At 41.1% G+C, this 19,249-nt stretch overlaps 1 protein-coding gene across 4 annotated transcripts in view; it reads right to left on the reverse strand.

The window, feature by feature from the left end:
• Positions 1 to 5,234: 5,234 nt before the first annotated feature.
• POLD1 (DNA polymerase delta 1, catalytic subunit) overlaps positions 5,235 to 19,249 on the reverse strand; it is a 147,429-nt gene continuing 133,414 nt past the window's right edge. For all 4 annotated transcript variants that reach the window (XM_056541849.1, XM_056541850.1, XM_056541852.1 and 1 more), the window contains 3 exons: positions 13,501 to 13,553; positions 11,259 to 11,356; positions 5,235 to 5,759 (listed from right to left, as the gene is read on the reverse strand). In XM_056541849.1, coding sequence (XP_056397824.1) covers positions 5,663 to 5,759; positions 11,259 to 11,356; positions 13,501 to 13,553 — 248 coding nt within the window. In that variant the 3' untranslated portion in view covers positions 5,235 to 5,662. The remainder of the gene's footprint in view (positions 5,760 to 11,258; positions 11,357 to 13,500; positions 13,554 to 19,249) is intronic.

The raw sequence follows: 19,249 nt of genomic DNA on the forward strand, positions 1-19,249 counted from the left end.
GAAGTCAGACTCACAAGTGATCACCTGGTTAAACTAAAACGTGAAAGGTGGCCCTTCATTGGGTTCACCTGAATGCGGCCTCGTGCAGTTCATACAAAGAATAAGAAACTCTTTCCCTGACTTTTTGGCTTGATCTGCAGCTGTTCCTTCTTCTGCCCTCAAGTTCACCCACAACTAACAATGCAAATAATGTGCAGGTAAGTGTGACGTTACAGACTACAGTCAATAAGGCACCCATGGAGTCATTTTTGTTAAGAATTATTTTATTTACGGGGTAGAACATATTTTCTGCTACTGGAATTTGCAAAAACCAAAGCAAAGGATGTTGGCAATGTTTAGCACAAGTTATTTGTTGCAAGCTTCGAACATATGGTCACTGGATATTACAAAATAAAAAGTATTCTGCAATACAGACACACATCCCTTCAAATCTGCAGATACCATCTGCAAGGAAACAGATTAACTTATCTGACACATTGCACGGAAGGAATGCCTCCACCCCCCCGCCAGGCTGCTGCTGAGCCTTATACTCAAACTTATACTACGTTTTTTATTTACTTGTGCTAAATAATTTGTTTTAAAAAATGATGGACTTTTTCTTCCTTCTTATATTTTGTAGTACAGGATTATTCCTTTTTTTTTTTTCTTTATCATTGAAAGAGAAGTCACTCCAGAAGTCACCTTAACATGACCCATGAGCAAAATAACAAAATAAAGGTTTGTTACGTAGTTTTATACAGTATCTGAATGTTAGTTCTGACAGTATCAGAATGTTAGAAATCTTTGCTAATTTATTGAAAAGGAAAAACTAAAATCTTACAGTGACATAAGTATTCAGATCCTTTACTCAGCACTTCGCTAAAAAACCCTTTGGCAGAAATTACTGCCTCCAGTAGTCTTAGGGATAAGGCCACAAGGTTTACATACCTGGATTTTTTTTTCTTGCTGTCAATCTTTTCTGCAGATCCTCTTAAAGGGGTACACCGGTGGAAAACATTTTTTTTTAAATGAACTGGTGTCAGAAAGTTAAACAGATTCGTAAATTACTTCAATAAAAAAAAAATCTTAATCCTTCCAGTACTTATTAACAACTGTATACTACAGAGGAAATACTTTTCTTTTTTAATTCCTTTTGTCTGTCTGTCCACAGTGCTCTCTGCTGACACCTCTGTCCGTGTCAGGAACTGTCCCGAGCAGGATAGGTTTGCTATGGGGATTTTCTCCTGCTCTGGATAGTTCCTTACATGGACAGAGGTGTCAGCAGAGAGCACTGTGGACAGACCAAAGAAATCCAAAAAGAAGAGAATTTCCTCTGTAGCATACAGCTGCTAATAAGTATTGAAAGGATAAAAAAAATGTTAATAGAAGTAAATTACAAATTGGTTTATCTTTCTGAAGCCAGTTGACTTAAAAAGACGTAAAATTAACTTGCTTAATTTTTTTTTTTTTTAAGCAAAAGAATGTAAAAATGGGAATATATTGCTGGTACCCCTAAGGACTGAAAACCCCACAATGCTCCCTGAAATAACTTGAAACAAAATAATGAATCTGGCCCTGACAGAAATGATCGTTCCCTGAATCTAATATTTTGTTGCACAACCTTATGAGGCTGTCACTGCAATCCAGCAATTTCTATAACTCCCAATAAGACATCTGCCTTGTCTCCAGGTATCTTGGCCCACTCCTCATAAGATCCTGCTCCAGTTGTCTCAGGTGTGAAGGTGTCTTCTCCAGACGGCAGGTTTCAGCTCCTTCCACAGATGTTCAATAGGATTCAGATCAGGGTCAATAGAGGCCACTTCAGAATAGTCCAATGTTTCGCTCTTAGGCATTCTTGAGTGTTTTTCAGTGTGTGTTTTTGGGCCATTATCCTGTTGGAGGACCCATGACCTGCAAACGAGACCAAGCTTCCTAAAATTGGGCAGAACATTTCGCTCCAGCATTACTTGATCTTTAGATTTCATTGTACCCTGAACAGATGCAGCAAAGCAGCCCAAAATATAACAGCCTCCTCCATGCTTCACAGCAGGTGCGGTTCTCTTTTCTCTTTATGCTTCATTTTTGCATCTTCAGTTTTGTCTCGTGTCCAAAGGACAAGCCATAAAGCTTCTGATGTCTTCTAATGTCTTTGGAAGCTGTTCTCAGCTTTCTGGTTACCTTTCGTATTTTCAGTCTCTTCGATTTGTCATCAAAGTTCCTCTTGCGGCCACGTTCAGGGAGTTTGGCTACAGTCCTGTGGACCTTAAACTTTGGAATAATTTGTGCAACTATATTCACAGGAACATCAAGCAGCTTATATAACGTCTTCTAGCCTTTACCATGCTTGTCTATTATTTTCTTTCTAATCTCCTGAGATAACCCTCTCCTTGGCTTTCTGTGGTCCGTACCATGACACACAACAGCACAGTGACTACTTCCCACCCTGTAAATAGGCAGTCTGACACTAAGTGTGGAGACACTAACTGCAGAACACACTTTAGGCACACCTCGGGAAAAAAAAATTCCGCGGGCACCCCTACCGAGGGTGACGAGCAAAGAAAAAAAATGGTAAAACGCGCAATGCCCAATATCTATTCAGCAGTGGGTATGTGGTTAAAAGTGCTGCTTTATACAGCAATTCACAAATGACATCTTCTCTAATTTGCATCGTTGCCTTCTCTTCTCCATCTGGTCTGCGCCATCATCAAGATTTCTTCCACACAAAATTCTTCACTGTTAAACCTGCAGAACAAATATATTAGGCTCCGCACTTTTTTTTTTTTTTTTTTACATGGGTTACAGATGGGTGTACATGGGTGACAGATGGGTTGTACAGGAGTGTACATGGGTGACAGATGGGTGTAGAGGAGTGTACATGGGTGACAGGGGTGTAGAGAAGGGTACATGGGTGACAGATGGGTGTACATGGGTGACAGATGGGTGTACATGGGTGACAGATGGGTGTACAAGGGTGACAGATGGGTGTACAAGGGTGAACATGGGTGACAGAGGGGTGAAAAGGAAATGGTCAGAGGGGTGGACAATGGAGGGAGGAAATAAATAATAAAAACAACATTTCAACCCATTTATAACTGGAGACGTTTTGGGCCTTGTTGCCTAGTGCAAAATTAACCTTAAAAGAATTCAGGTTTCGTTCGGCGTACCCGAAATGTGTTAACCATGTTACTCCCCTACTACTTGGATTTTATGCTTATATATTGTATCCTGTTTTAATACCCGCAGTATGAAGATATTCTGAATGCTGGCAATTAAAGTCTTTTTCCAGTTGCGTGATTGTGGCCGTACCCCACGCCCAGAGGGAGCTGATGTTGCTTTTCTTCTTGTTGGACCTTATAGAATGCTCCATTCTAATAGTTATTTTTGACACCTAAGGCTTTCATTGTATTCAAAATTGGAGTGGATAATTAATTTTCTTAGTATAGTCCTCCAATATAAGGACAGCCTGTCTTCAGCAGGTCTCCACTGACAGTCTGGTTCCCGGAGTTGGCCGAAGCCGAAGAGATAAGAAGTTGGATCGCGGGGGTCCCGCCGCTGGGGACCACCGCGTTCTCAGTAGTGGCACCCCGCCGTCATCACAGCATAGAAGAAAATCTCTATGAGTGATGACAGGGCGATACAGGGGCCGGAGCACCCTCGTGCCGTCACATCCCGCCCCCTCAATACAAGTCCATGGGAGTGGGAGTCCATGACGTCACAGTGCTCTGGCCCCTGTATTGCTCAGTCATCATGCTCAGAGATTTTCCTCTGTGCTGTGATGACAGCGAGGTGCCGCTACTAAGACCCCCACGATCAGACATCTAGGGGCAGAGTAGCCCTTTAACTTAAGGTTTTTATTGTTTTGTTAGGCAGCCTAGGCAGAAAAAAAATTCACCAGGCAACCCCCTAAGGTAGTTTGTTTAACCAATGCTATTTACCCAAGAGTTATTCCTCATTTCTCCTATGCTTAACAACCTCATATATATGTGTAACATTTGACATCGCCATAGCACCAAGAACAAACAATCCTATTTTAGTTTTCCATGCATCTTCTTCCTTAAAGGAGTAGTCCAGTGGTGATTCAGTGGTGAGCAACTTATCCCCTATCCTAAGGATAGGGGATAAGTTGCAGATCGCGGGGGGTCCGACCCCTGGGGCCCCCCGCGATCTCCTGTACGGAGCCCCGACAGCCCGCTGGAAGGGGGCGTGTCGACCTCCGCACGAGGCGGCGGCCGACACGCCCCCTCAATACAACTCTATGGCAGAGCCGAAGCGCTGCCTTCGGCAATCTCCGGCTCTGCCATAGAGATGTATTGAGGAGGCGTGTCGGCCGCCGCCTCGTGCGGGGGTCGACACCCGCTATCTCGGCGGAGAGCCGGGGCCCCGTACAGAGAGATCGCAGGGGGCCCCAGCGGTCGGACCCCCGCGATCTCAAACTTATCCCCTATCCTTAGGATAGGGGATAAGTTTTTCACCACTGGACTACCCCTTTAAAAGGGATTTGCCCACAAAGTCAAAATATGGAGAGAGAAAATAAAAAAAGCTTCATGTAGGTTGTGACATTATTACAAGACTGCAGGGGAGATCACCGAAGCGCCATGATGCAAAGAAGGTTACTCCACCGAGCCTGTATTACTACTGTACAGACATCAAGGATGAAGTAAAACATTCTAAAACCAATAGAGAGTAGCTCATCATAATGGGGGGAGCTGACCATTAGTGATGATTTTTACACAATTAGAAACCTGCTGCACAAGTTTGTGGGTTTTTTCGGTTGTTATGTAAAATGTATTATGTTGCCCACATCACTTTATAAATTTGTGCATCTGGATTGTGCATAAAAAAAAAATTAAAATTAAAAATAAATAAAAAAAAGCATGATCAATTTACACATTCCTACACCAGCTGGTCAATGGAGTAATTTTGAGATGGTGATAAATTCAACACACCAACCAGTGCTTCTGCTAGCCACTCCCCCTCGAGGAGCACAAGAAAAATGGCGCACACAACATAAAGAGTGCAAAATTAGACGGGTAGGTCAATTCCCAAAGTATAAACATTGGGCACACAATTTTGTAGGTGAAAAATTCCCCCCAATTTTCAATTTGCTTGCACCTTCTCAGTGTGACCAATGCAAACGCTTAACATGTCTTATGGAAGGACTTGGAATATAAAAAGCGCTAAACACAATTCAGAAATGAACGTTCATGGACTTGTTTGGTTAATGCAAAAAGAACACAAACCATGTAACAAAATCAAAACTATTTTTATTGGTACAAAACATTACAAAAAAAAGTTTCCAACTTAGGTGAAATAAATCCTAAATTATAAATCTGCAGGAACCCGATAAACTAGAGACAGTCCATAAAAAATATCATGGTCCCTGCACCACTCATTGAAAGTGTAATGGTAACAGTACGGAGGCTACTTACGCCAAAGTGAAGAACCCAAGAAGTTGATTTAGTCTTAGGAATATCTAAGACCCATATAGGACCTTAAACCCAGCTTCATTCAGGTCATCTACATCTTGATGAACGTAAGAAACTAAATGATGATATTGGATGATGTCTGATATGTGGAGATCACTTAATATTTAGAGAAAGTCTATGTCGGTGGAAGCCAATGGTCACAGATTCTTGACCCAGCATCTTAGACTTTTGGTCTTCACATTAAAGGTTATTGCGGGTTACCAGGAAGGAGGTCCAAATCGCTGGACCAGCTTCTCCTGGTCATCAAGGTCTTTTTGTACCTTCTTTCTCATGTAGAATATAGGGCAGTCACGACTGGGAACGAAAGCAGAAGGATTTAAAATGGTGCACAAAGCAAACAATTTTAGATTTCTATTGATAGAATAAGATGGCAGGATGACCAGAGGAATATACCGGTAGTTCTTTTTTGTTTTCTTGTTGGGCAAAAGCATTGAATCCTCTGTTTCCTTTTTTCGCGGAAAAGCCAAACTGTATCCATTAAGGTGTCCTTGAGTGGCCCAGACAGAGCCCAGAACCTCAATCGAACATCTCTGTAGAGCAGTGTTTCCCAAGCAGGGTGCCCCCAGCTGTTGCAAAACTACAACTCCCAGCATGGCCGGACAGCCTTCGGCTGTCCGGGCATGCTGAGAGTTGTAGTTTTGCAACAGCTGGGGGCACCCTGCTTGGGCAACACTGATCTAGATGACAGATACATTTTAAGAATATTGGGAGTTGTAGTTTTGCAACAGCTGGTGGCACCCTGGTTGGGAAACGCCAATCTAGACGACAGATACATTTTAAGAATATTGGGAGTTGTACTTTTGCAACAGCTGGAGGCACACTGGTTGTCAAAAAGAGTTATACAATAAATATTGCTGCAAATACCTATCCTACTCTTCCCTAGAGGAGCCCCCCTTCCCACGAGCTACAGATTAATGTTTGTGCTCTATGATTACCGTTGTGGGAGATCCTTGTAAAGCTAAGTTCACACCGCCTTTGTGCTCCGACCCGTTCTGTGTCCATTCGGCTCTTTTTTTTTCCCCCTTTTGTGCACTGACCAGACCCAGAACGGCATGGAGCACAACTGGGATCACCAAGTCCTGACAAATCCCATTGAATTGAATGTGGTCTGACAGTGATCAACAGTTGTTTCTTTTTTAGGACATATAAAATATTTTTCTTTCAATCCAACCGCAGTTTTGACGGACTCAGCGACGGAGCTCCCTTTACCGGAGCACAACGGGCGTGTGAAAAAGCCCTTCAAGAAGAAGGATTAAACTACATAATATCGCAAATATATACACCATTCAGGGCCTGTGGAAAGTTGAGTACCAGCCAAGACAGCACTGTAATAATTAATGGTGGTTATCTAGTAACTTTTACTGGCGTTAAAGGGGTATTCCAGGCAAAAACTTTTTTATATATATCAACTAGCTCCAGAAAGTTAAACAGATTTGTAAATTACTTTTATTAAAAAATCTTAATCCTTTCAGTACTTATAAGCTTCTGAAGTTAAGGTTGTTCTTTTCTGTCTAAGTGCTCTCAGATGACACCTGTCTCGGGAAACGCCCAGTTTAGAAGTAAATCCCCATAGCAAACCTCTTCTAAACTGGGCGTTTCCCGAGACAGGTGTCATCAGAGAGCACTTAGACAGAAAATAACAACCTTAACTTCAGAAGCTTATAAGTACTGAAAGGATTAAGATTTTTTTAATAGAAGTAATTTACAAATCTGTTTAACTTTCTGGAGCCAGTTGATATATATGTAAAAAAGTTTTTGCCTGGAATACCCCTTTAAAGACCAACATAACTCAGGTGTGAATATTTGAAAGTTGTCACATTCAATATCAACTGAGTGACACTGCATAGTAATTATATACATTTAAAAAAGTACCTGTCTCCAAATAAACTTTTCTAAACTAACTCAGGCTATGTTCCCTAACTACTCCTAACACTCCTCCCACCCTTAAAAAAATGTCAGAGCTTTAAAAAGCTGTGTATCATACCTTTATTCTTGCTAACATAGTGCAATCTCCCAGTAGGAGAAAGTGGGCGTTACCCAGCAGGCATGACATCACTGAAGCCTGCCGAGGGATCACTTCCGCCCTCACATCGTTGAAGTGCTGTGATGAATAGAAGACCTCAGGCTCTGTGTAACTTTCAGTGAGGCTCTATGCATGTTTCAGTCTGTGCAGCTTTCAGTGAGGTTCTATGCATGTTTCAGTGAGGTGCAGCTGTCAATAAAGCTCAGTGCAGAGAAGCACTTCCTGAGTTTGGACTCCTGCCAGGCCAGGAGGAGACCAAACTCACTGTATTAATTGTGGCAGGGAACAGAATAGAGCGGTTTTTCTATTACATTTTCAACATATTTATGTTGATAATTTTAAAAGCAAGCGAATAGGAAAGTGTCTGCTAATTACACAAGGAAAACTATATTAAAAGTTTTATTTGGTAACAGGTTCTCTTTTAAGGAAATATTCTGCATAGTAAGAATACAATAACGCCTCTCCAAAAGCACACTCTTATCCATACCGGATTAACTGTGACAGATTTCTGGTTCCACCATCTATTGTGCATACTGGCCATCTCCTCTGAGAAGACCACCCCCTAAATGACTATTTTTAATGCAAATTCGAATGTTCGCCTCAAAAAGGTGTGTTACAAAATGTAGGCTCCGGTCTAATTTCCAGTGTAGAAACCGAATCGGCTTTAAATCAACAAAGAATGCCAGCAGACCCGATGATACATTTTAATGACACCATGCTGTTACTTGTAGTTCAAGAACGGCCGCAGTCACATGATCCTGAAACTGCTTGCATTATGACACAGCTGGCAGAGAACTCATAGACTGTAACTATCTCAAGCCAGTAAATCAGTACCAGTTGTGTGTAATATTTATTTCATTCCATGACATTTTTACTCCTACCATTAAACGTGTGTGTTTACTTTGGTCTTGTATCTATGCAAAGAAGAGGCACATTCTTCTATGTCCAAGCCCAGGACTCAAAGTACATATATGTCACAGTGCTTATTTTTCCATTGCAGGCCATAGTATGTAGTGGAAAAATAAGCAATGTGGCATATATGTACTGTGAATCCTTGGCTTGGACAAAGAAGAATGAATATTGATTTCTGATCATTGGGACCCTTGCCGATCTTGAGTCCAGAGTGCTCAGAAAAGTAGATTCACATGTCATAAAAGGAAAAAGGAGATCCACTGTTTCCATATTACTATTAACTTAAATGAAGGGTACCCAGTGGTCCGCTAATTAAGGGTGCATTAACACCATGTTTTGCACCTCCGTAGCACAGATCTGTCAGGAGAAGCTCAAAGCCGCCTGCAGAAGAATCCATGATGGACCCCATTCAATCCAATGGCCCGAATGGAGTCATCTAGTGACGCGTTTTAGGTTATTTTCTGACTGTACCAGACTTTTCGACCATGATTTTCAGTCCAGATCAAGTCAGAAATAGTCTGAAAATTACCTGAATGGAGTAACTAGGTATTACTGTTTTGCTTAAAGGAGTCCCCCGCCCCTAGACATCTTATCCCTTATGCAAAGGATAGGGGATAAGATGTCTAATCGTGGGGGTCCCGGCTGCATCTGGCTATGCGGGGTGGAGGCTTGCGACGTCACGCCCCGCCCGTTTGGATAAGGGATAAGATGTCTAGGGGAGGAGTATCCCTTTATTAATTTAAATGGGAGGCATAAAACATGGTGCGAATGCACTAAGACCACTCACCGCTTTTTTCAGGAAAGTTAAGATTCTAGCTATAAAACAGCTGATATACCCAAAAATATAGTTTAATACTAGAACGGTATTTTGCCCAAAAATTTAAGGAGGATAGACTTCCAGCTCCCAACAAAAGGTAAAAAATCCAATCTTTATTCCAAAAGGTTAAAATCCAAATGCAGCGAACATAATCAGGGAGATAAAAACACACAAACGAAACACGTTTCGTTTGTGTGTTTTTATCTCCCCGATTATGTTGGCTGCACTTGGATTTTAACCTTTTGGAACAAAGATTGGATTTTTTACCTTTTGTTGGGAGCCGGAAGTCTATCCTCATTCTCCGTAATTGATCCACCTGAGGACCCAGCCTCAGCGTTTGTTCTGACTGGCAGCCATTCTCCATATTGGTTCTTAGAGGAGAGTGCTGAGTGGGACCCCCATTATGCCTATATTCCGTAAAAAAAATGCACGGATATCACAGTGGGTCACGCACGCACTAACCGAAATTCCTCTGCTATCCACAGTAAATAGAAATGAAAACCCTATTGCCGTCACCCCCTTCCATATAGTTTTTTTGTAGAATAATTTATGAATGCTGTAAATTTAGAGCTGTTCAGAAGGAAAACAAACCTGCCATAAAGCACCGATGCTGTCAGTCTCTTTGCCTTTTCTCATAAACCTTTGTACCCAAGCTAGACATGAGGTGTCTCCTCAACGGTCCCGTGTAGCCAGCACCTGCCACCAGGTCCCGGGCACTGAGAAAGACAGTTTCCCCTCAGCTGCATTGATAAGGGATCTTAGGGAGCCATATTCTAAGCACACATGTGCAGACGGACATATTTACCCCACCCTGGCAGCTGGCAAGCGGGGCAGGGAATTTGTAGCTGGATAAACTCCAGTTTGTTTTTCCCTTGGGAATTTGGAATAAGTCTATAGAGGAGCACAGATTAGAGGGCGATACAGTAAGAGAGTGAGAAAAATTTTGTCTGATGTAATTCACTATGTGAAATCAATGCCAGACCAATCTGGACAGGTTATTCTGTTATCACTAAGCAACAGGTGTGACACATACTGATGTGTTTGCAGGTGAACAATCTACTTGGTGTTTTCCAACCAGGGTGCCTCCGGCTGTTGCAAAGCTACAACTCATCTTCGTACAGTGTTTCCCAACCAGGGTGCCTCCGGCTGTTGCAAAGCTACAACTCACCTTAGTACAGTGTTTCCAAACCAGTGTGCCTCCGGCTGTTGCAAAGCTACAACTCGCCTTAGTACAGTGTTTCCCAACCAGGGTGCCTCCGGCTGTTGCACAGCTACAACTCCCCTTAGTACAGTGTTTCCCAACCAGGGTGCCTCCGGCTGTTGCACAGCTACAACTCCTCTTAGTACAGTGTTTCCCAACCAGTGTGCCTCCGGCTGTTGCACAGCTACAACTACCCTTTAGTACAGTGTTTCCCAACCAGGGTGCCTCCGGCTGTTGCACAGTTACAACTCCCCTTAGTACAGTGTTTCCCAACCAGTGTGCCTCCGGCTGTTGCACGGCTACAACTCCCCCTAGTACAGTGTTTCCCAACCAGTGTGCCTCCGGCTGTTGCGCAGCTGCAACTCACTTTAGTAAAGTGTTTCCCAACCAGTGTGCCTCCGGCTGTTGCAAATCTACAACTCACCTTAGTATAGCGTTTCCCAACCAGGGTGCCTCCGGCTGTTGCAAAGCTACAACTCCCAGCATGCCCGGACAGCCAACGGCTGTCCGGGCATGCTGGGAGTTGTAGCTTTGCAACAGCTGGAGGCACCCTGGTTGGGAAACACTGTACTAAGGTGATTATAATAGAGCAATAAGGGTGTCAGTAATGAGGCCCAGATATTGCTCATTCCAGGGTCCATTTCTGACCTCACAAATGACCCGGACAGGTATGTTTCCCTTTAAGATGAGATCCCAATATAAAAGGCTATGAAAGCTGACATAAGCTTACGACAGTCAACTGCATTGTGTCCCCAAAAATAGCTCACACAGCTTCCATAAATACATATCTTCCGCATTACGTCCTGTTAAAATCTCACATCACTTTTCCACCGTTCTCACCTTGTGCAAAGGACATCCTCGTGTAAACTTCCCTGACAGCGCTGACATTGAGTCCAGAGGCGAGAGAACTTCTCTTCCAGAGAACCAAGATGAGAAACCTGCAAGAGACAATATGGGAAAGGGCTCGGACTGTGCAAAACCCAGAGTCTTTGTTTGGGGATCGCAATGAATTGTCCCAACTTTTTAACCATTCCCAGGCACATAAAATATGGCACATCCAAGGTAAAAATCTGGCATTGAACTGGACACTAAAAGAACTGTGAATTTTGGGCTGTGTCGAAGTTTCGGGAGGATTCGTTCTATGGTTGATTTAAAGCAACACTTTATTTCGATAAGATTTGTCATGACATTCTGTAAGGTGCTCTTTGGCACAGGGCTGGAGAAATTCCAGCAGTCAGATACCCAAAAAGCTAGGATTCTCGGGTGGTTTTCTATGGTACAGACCGATACCTTAAAAATGACTCCTGATCCATGGTTGTAATATGACCAAAAGTTCCAAAATAAGCAGGAGGATTTCCCCAGGTCTGACCTAGGATACGCTTATTCAATTTTTTATTTCTACTGAACATTGCAGATAGACGTAGCTCCCAAGCCATGTCCACTAGAGATGAGCGAACTTACAGTAAATTTGATTCGTCACAAACTTCTCGGCTCGGCAGTTGATGACTTATCCTGCATAAATTAGTTCAGCTTTCAGGTGCTCCGATGGGCTGGAAAAGGTGGATACAGTCCTAGGAGACTCTTTCCTAGGACTGTATCCACCTTTTCCAGCCCACCGGAGCACCAGAAGTCTGAACTAATTTACACAGGATAAGTCATCAACTGCCGAGCCGAGAAGTTCGTGACGAATCAAATTTACTGTAAGTTCGCTCATCTCTAATGTCCACCTCTACGGAAACATACATTTGGTACAAATGATAAGGTTTTCAGGACTTTTCAATGGTTTTTGGTAATGACAGGACTACCTACTTTGTGCTCTCTTGATGATATGTTCTAAACATATGTGAGAAGACCTCAGTGTCTGCCTGTGATCTGGCACCACAGCTTTAAAGGGGTACTCCGGTGGAAAATCAACTGGTGCCAGATTTGTAAATTACTTCTCTTAATTTTTAATCCTTCCAGTACTTATTAGCGGTTGTATACTACAGAGGAAATACTTTTCTTTTGGGATTTCTTTTTTGTCTGTCCACAGTGCTCTCTGCTGACACCTCTGTCCATGTCAGGAACAGTCAAGAGCAGCATATGTTTGCTATGGGGATTTTCTCCTGCTCTGGACAGTCCCTGACACGGACAGATAGCAATGTGGTCAGACAGAAAGAAATCCAAAAAGAAAAGAATTTCCTCTGCAGTATACAGCCGCTGATAAGTACTGGAAGGATTAAGATTTTTTAATAGAAGTAATTTACAAATCTGTTTAACTTTCTGGCAGCATTTGATTAAAGATATAAAAAGTTTTCCACCCGATTACCCCTTTAACCGTATGGACAGATGGCAACAGCTGCCCACTTTAAATGAAGCTTAAAGGGGGTACTCCACTGGAAAACATTTTTTTTTTTAAATCAACTAATGCCAGAAAGTTAAACAGATTTGTAAATTACTTCTATTTAAAAATCTTAATCCTTCAAGCTGCTATATTCTCCACAGGAAGTTCTTTTCTTTTTTAATTTACTTTCTGTCTGACCACAGTGCTCTCTGCTGACACCTCTGTCCATGTCAGGAACTGTCCAGAGCAGGATAGGTTTGCTATGGTGATTTTTTTTCTACACTGGACAGTTCCTAAAATGGACAGAGGTGTCAACAGAGAGCACTGTGGTCAGACAGAAAGGAAATTCTAAAAGAAAAGAATTTCCTGTGGAGAATATAGCAGCTGAAAAGTACTGGAAGGATTAAGATTTTTAAATAGAAGTAATTTACAAATCTGTTTAACTTTCTGGCACCAGTTGATTTAAAAAAAATGTTTTCCAGTGGAGTACCCCTTTAACAGTGACGTCTGTCTGCTAAACTCCCCTAATGATCATGTGGTATTGCTATGGGAAGCCACCTACTGCTACACAATGATATATTATGGTGCTCATTCAAATAATGCAGAATACTCCTAGAGCAGAAACCTTCTTTCCTTATACAGAGGACCCCCTTATACCATGTGTATATTCCCTAATAGACATTGAGGTTACTAACTCAAAGATCTTAGATGTGTATCTTAGCCTATCACATGACCACAAGCCACCTAAACCTCACTCACCTCCTTCTGGTGAAGCTCCGATTCCCTCTTCCTACAGTAATTGCAAACAGCACCTAGAAGAGCAAAACATCCACATAATGGAGGATATAAAATGGATAGCACATACATATACTATAAGCCAGTGTTTCCCAACCAGGGTGCCTCCAGCAGTTGCAAGACTACAACTTCCAGCATGCCGTTGGCTGTCCGGGCATGCTGGAGTTGTAGTTTTGCAACAGCTGAAGGCACCCTGGTTGGGAAACTGACTGCGCATCCTCCCCATAAAGGAGATACTTTGTTTAAAAAAACAGAAGCTTTTTGGAAAGGTAAGAAGGGGCAGAAATATTTGACAAAAGAATTACTATTGTTTCTGACATGAAATGGTTAATACAAATGATGTGACGGTCAAGCTGAATAATACAGAAGTTCCTGGCTTATTTTTAGGAGTAGGATAATCTGCTATTTACAGAGCTGATAAAAAAAATCCACAACACTTTGGGGGAATTTATTTAAAAAAAAAAAGTCACAAATTTGTGCAAAAGTGTCATTTTGGGAAGTTTTGTGTGGCAGATAAAATACAGAATCTAAAATCATTGGGGGAGATTTATCAAAACCTGTGCAAAGGAAAAGCTGCCCAGTTGCCCCTAGAAACCAATCAGATCGCTTCTTTCATTTTTAACAAGGCCTCTGCAAAATGAAAGAAGCGATCTGATTGGTTGCTATGGGCAACTTTTCTTTGCACAGGTTGTGATAAATCTCCCCCATTGTATCTATATTAAGAGAAAATTGAGCAATACCTAAATAAGATAAAAAATCTGCATATTTGTCACAATTAAATTATTTTAGATCTTAAAAGAAAATGTAATAGTCTAAGCGAACTTGAGTAAGCACAAAATGTATATATATATACACACACACATAAAAGTATATATATATATATATATATATATATATATATATATATATATATATATATATATATATAAAATACATGATATAAATAGATATCTAAAGAATATATATATATTATATTTTTTTTAAATAATAAATATATATATATCTCTATATATACACACACACACACACACACACACATACACATTATATATTTATTAACTTCCTTAAAATGTACCTGTCACTTAAAAACACTTTTGACATGTCCTAGCCAAATGTCAAAAGTTTTGATTGTGGGTGTCTGAGTGTTCCGACCGCCCCCGATCAGAAGAATGAGTCGAGAGACGTCCGTGCGCTTCTCTCCCTGCTCTGTGTCACGTGATCAAGACTAGAGATGAGCGAACTTACAGTAAATTTGATTTGTCACAAACTTCTCGGCTCGGCGGTTGCTGACTTATCCTGCATAAATTAGTTCAGCTTTCAGGTGCTCCCATGGACTGGAAAAGGTGGATACAGTCCTAGGAGACTCTTTCCTAGGAATGTATCCACCTTTTCCAGCCCACCGGAGCACCGGAAAGCTGAACTAATTTATACAGGAAAAGTCAGCAACCGCCGAGCTGCGAAGTTCGTGACGAATCGAATTTACTGTAAGTTCGCTCCTCTCTAATCAAGACGCTCAATAGACTTACATTACAAGACTGCCTTGATTATATGACACGGAGTTGGGAGGGAACGCACAAACTTCTCCCGGCCCATTCTCCTGATCGGTGGAGATGGAAACACTTAGACCTCCCGCCAATCAAAACTTATCACTTGGACATGTCCAAAGTTTTTACAAGTTACAGTGCCCAACTAATCTCTTCTGACAACACAGATTCAAGCTCTGTGGCAGAAGTCTCCCTCGTGTCCTGAGAGTTTGCAATAGGGATAAGTACTTGTCTTACTATCAGTCTGTAGTCCGAATTGTTGGGTACTGTCAGAGAAAGGAATTATTATTGCCTACCCACAGATGTCGTGAAAACGTTGAGGAAATGAAACAAAAAGTATGTTAGAAAGTTGCAGAACTTTTCATTACACAACAATTACCAGACAATGGTTTTCACAGGACACTTTAGTTATTTATAAAAAATAAAATAAGAAAAATAAAAGAATAAATTGAATATATAATATAATAAAAATATTGCACCGGATCAGCTGTAAAGCTGCACATATGGATTGTGAACATTGCTTTTGTACGCTTCTGACAATTTTGCATATAATGCGGTTATATTTTTCTAGATTGCTTAGATCAGGGTTTCCCAACCAGTTTGGCCCAAGATTCTTGCTAAATAATAAGGGAAAGGGGTTGTAGGAGACTGTGCCTATTTGCATTTTTCATAGAACAGCTCCACTCTATCGCAGGAACTTGCAATGTACTTCAGTCCGATTTCAATAAATAGGGTTGAAATGCAATACCACACACAGCCCACAGACAAGAAAGGGGATATTCCACTAATAATAGACACTTTCACCCCTCCAGTACACTCCATTGCTCATGGCGGAGCTTGGTTTAGTTAAGGTGGTACTGCGGTGGAAACTTTTTTTTTTTTTTTTATATATCAACTGGTGCCAGAAAGTTAAAGAGATTTGTAAATCACTTCTATTAAAAAAATCTTTACCCTTCCAGTACATTTTAGCAGCTGTATGCTACAGAGGAAATTCTTTTCTTTTTGAATTTCTTTTTTGTCTTGTCCACAGTGCTCTCTTCTGACACCTGATGCCCGTATCAGGAACTGTCCAGAGCAGGAGAAAATCCTCATAGCAAACCTACGCTGCTCTGGACAGTTCCTGACACGGACAGAGGTGTCAGCAGGGAGCACTGTGGACAAGATAAAAAAATTCAAAAAAGGAAAAGAATTTCCTCTGTAGCATACAGCTGCTAAAAAGTACTGAAAGGGTAAAGATTTTTTAATAGAAGTAATTTACAAATCTGTTGAACTTTCTGGTACCAGTTGATTTAAAAATTTAAAAAGTTGATTTAATAAATTAATATATATATATATATATATATATATATATATATATATTGACATTAAAGTCAAGACATATCTTGACATTAAAGTTTAAAGGGGTAATCCGGTGGAAAATTATTTTATTTTATTTTTTCCACCGGAGTACCCCTTTAAACTTTAATGTCAAGAAGATAAAGGGAAACCTAGAAGGGCACTATGGAATTGGACAAGGAAAATTTGACCAGTCTAAGCAATTATTGACAATTTATGACCACAATATGGCGAGGGATATAGCTATACAGGATGCAGAGGTAAAAGTCGCACCTGGGGTATAGAGCATGAGGTCCCTATTTCATGTAAGTTAACAGTCTTATAAATAGGTGGGGGGGTGCAAGACCTGTTATGCATTGATAGGAAGTGTTATGTATAGTGTCCCCTTGAATGTAGGAAAGCCAAGTGTAAAACCTCAAGTAAGCCATAAGTCAGTGTTTCCCAACCAGGGTACCTCCAGCTGTTGCAAAACTACAACTCCCAGCATGCCCGGACAGCCTTCGGCTGTCCGGGCATGCTGGGAGTTGTTTTGCAACAGCTGGAGGCACCCTGGTTTGGAAACACTGCCATCAGGTATCAGTACAGACTGTGTATGTTGGAAAGTCTCCTGTGGAACAGTTCTGCTTTAAAGCTTAATGCAAAACTATAGGGTTAAACCCCCAAACTGAAAGTCAGCACTTTTAAGGGATGCAAAAGTTTTGGTTAGGACTGTTTCCTGCCACTTTGCCGACATCCAATACACCACCCTCAGCTAATTTATTTTCAGCAAGATACAATTGGAAAGCATTTATGTAAAGTCACCAGCAATCCTTCAGCTTCCCCATTCTGTTGTGCTGTTAAAATTTCTATATACAGTCATGGCCGTAAATGTTGGCACCCCTGAAATTTTTTAAGAAAATGAAGTTTTTCTGACAGAAAAGAATTGCAGTAACACATGTTTTGCTATACACATGTTTATTCCCTTTGGGTATATTGGAACTAAACCAAAAAAGGGAGGAAAAAAGCAAATTGGACATAATGTCACCAAACTCCAAAAATGGTCAGGACAAAATTATTGGCACCCTTAACTTAATATTTGGTTGCACACCCTTTGGAAAAAATAACTGAAATCAGTCACTTCCTATAACCATCAATAAGCTTCTTACACCTCTCAGCCGGAATGTTGGACCACTCTTCCTTTGCAAACTGCTCCAGATCCCTCTTATTGGAAGGCGCCTTTTCCCAACAGCAATTTTAAGATCTCTCCAGGTGTTCAATGGGATTTAGATCTGGACTCATTGCTGCCACTTCAGAACTCTCCAGAACTTTGTTGCCATCCATTTCTGGGGGCTTTTTGATGTATGTTTGGGGCTATTGTCCTGCTGGAAGACCCAAGATCTCGGAGGCAAACCCAGCTTTCTGACACTGGGCTGTACAGTGTGACCCAAAATCCGTTGGTAATCGTCAGATTTCATGATGCCTCGTACACATTCAAGGCACTCAGTGCAAGGGGCAGCAAAGCATCATTGAACCTCCACCATATTTCACTGTAGGTACTGTGTTCTTTTCTTTTCGTTTTTGGTAAACAGTAGAATTATGCGCTTTACCAAAAAGCTCTATCTTGGTCTCATCTGTCCACAAGACGTTTTCCCAGAAGGATTTTGGCTTACTCAAGTTAATTTTGGCAAAATTTAGTCTTGCTTTTTTATGTCTCAGTGTCAGCAGTGGGGTCCTCCTGGGTCTCCTGCCATAGCATTTCATTTCATTTAAATTTCGACAGATATTCAAGCTGTACTGCAGGCTCAGGGAGCATCAGTGTCAGTGCAAACTATCTTTGGAACTTGTTTGGGGCTGCTTATCCTATCCTGTGTTGACACCTTTCATCAATTTTTCTCTTCCATCCACGCCCAGGGAGATTAGCTACAGTGCCATGGGTTGCAAACTTCTTTATAATGTTGCGCACTGTGGACAAAGGCAAATCTAGATCTCTGGAGATGGACTTGTAACCTTGAGATTGTTGATATATTCCCACAATTTTGGTTTTTAAGTCCTTGAACAGTTCTCTTCTCTTTCTGTTGTCCATGCTTAGTGTGGCACACACAGACAAACAATGCAAAGACCAAGTGAACTTCTCTCCTTTTTATCTGCTTTCAGGTGTGATTTTTATATTGCCCACACCTGTTACTTGCCCCAGGTGAGTTTAAAGGAGCATCACATGCTTGAAACAATCTTATTTTTCCACAACTTTGAAAGGGTGCCAATAATTTTGTCCAGCCCATTTTTGGAGTTTGGTGACATTATGTCCAATTTGCTTTTCTTCCTCCTTTTTTGGTTTGGTTCCAATACACACAAAGGGAATAAACATGTGTATAGCAAAACATGTGTTACTGCAATCCTTTTCTGTGAGAAATACTTCATTTTCTTGAAAAATTTCAGGGGTGCCAACATTTATAGCATATATATAGTATATATATATATATATATATATATATATATATATATATATATATATATACATATATATATATACACACACACAATTGGCGATTTGTATTTTATTTCCATTTTCTTTAAGGCAATATTGGTTGTTTTTGGAGACTATTGGTAGTTGATGTAACAAAGTAGCTGGGCTGTGATATACAGCTGACACCCTCAGCTCCTGAGCCTGCTCTATATATTCCCATGGTACTACTATCATTCATATATGACAAATGTAAGGATGGAAATTAAAGATTGTATTGTATCTGTGAATTTGTATTTGCTACAAAGAAAGGGCCGGGTGACCATCCTATTAGATTAGTACTTACAAACTTTTCGGCAGGTGTTATACATGTGTAGCCAGCATCTATTTGCTA

The sequence above is a fragment of the Hyla sarda genome, chromosome 10 (assembly GCF_029499605.1).
Source record: "Hyla sarda isolate aHylSar1 chromosome 10, aHylSar1.hap1, whole genome shotgun sequence".
Taxonomy (NCBI): Eukaryota; Metazoa; Chordata; class Amphibia; order Anura; family Hylidae; genus Hyla; species Hyla sarda.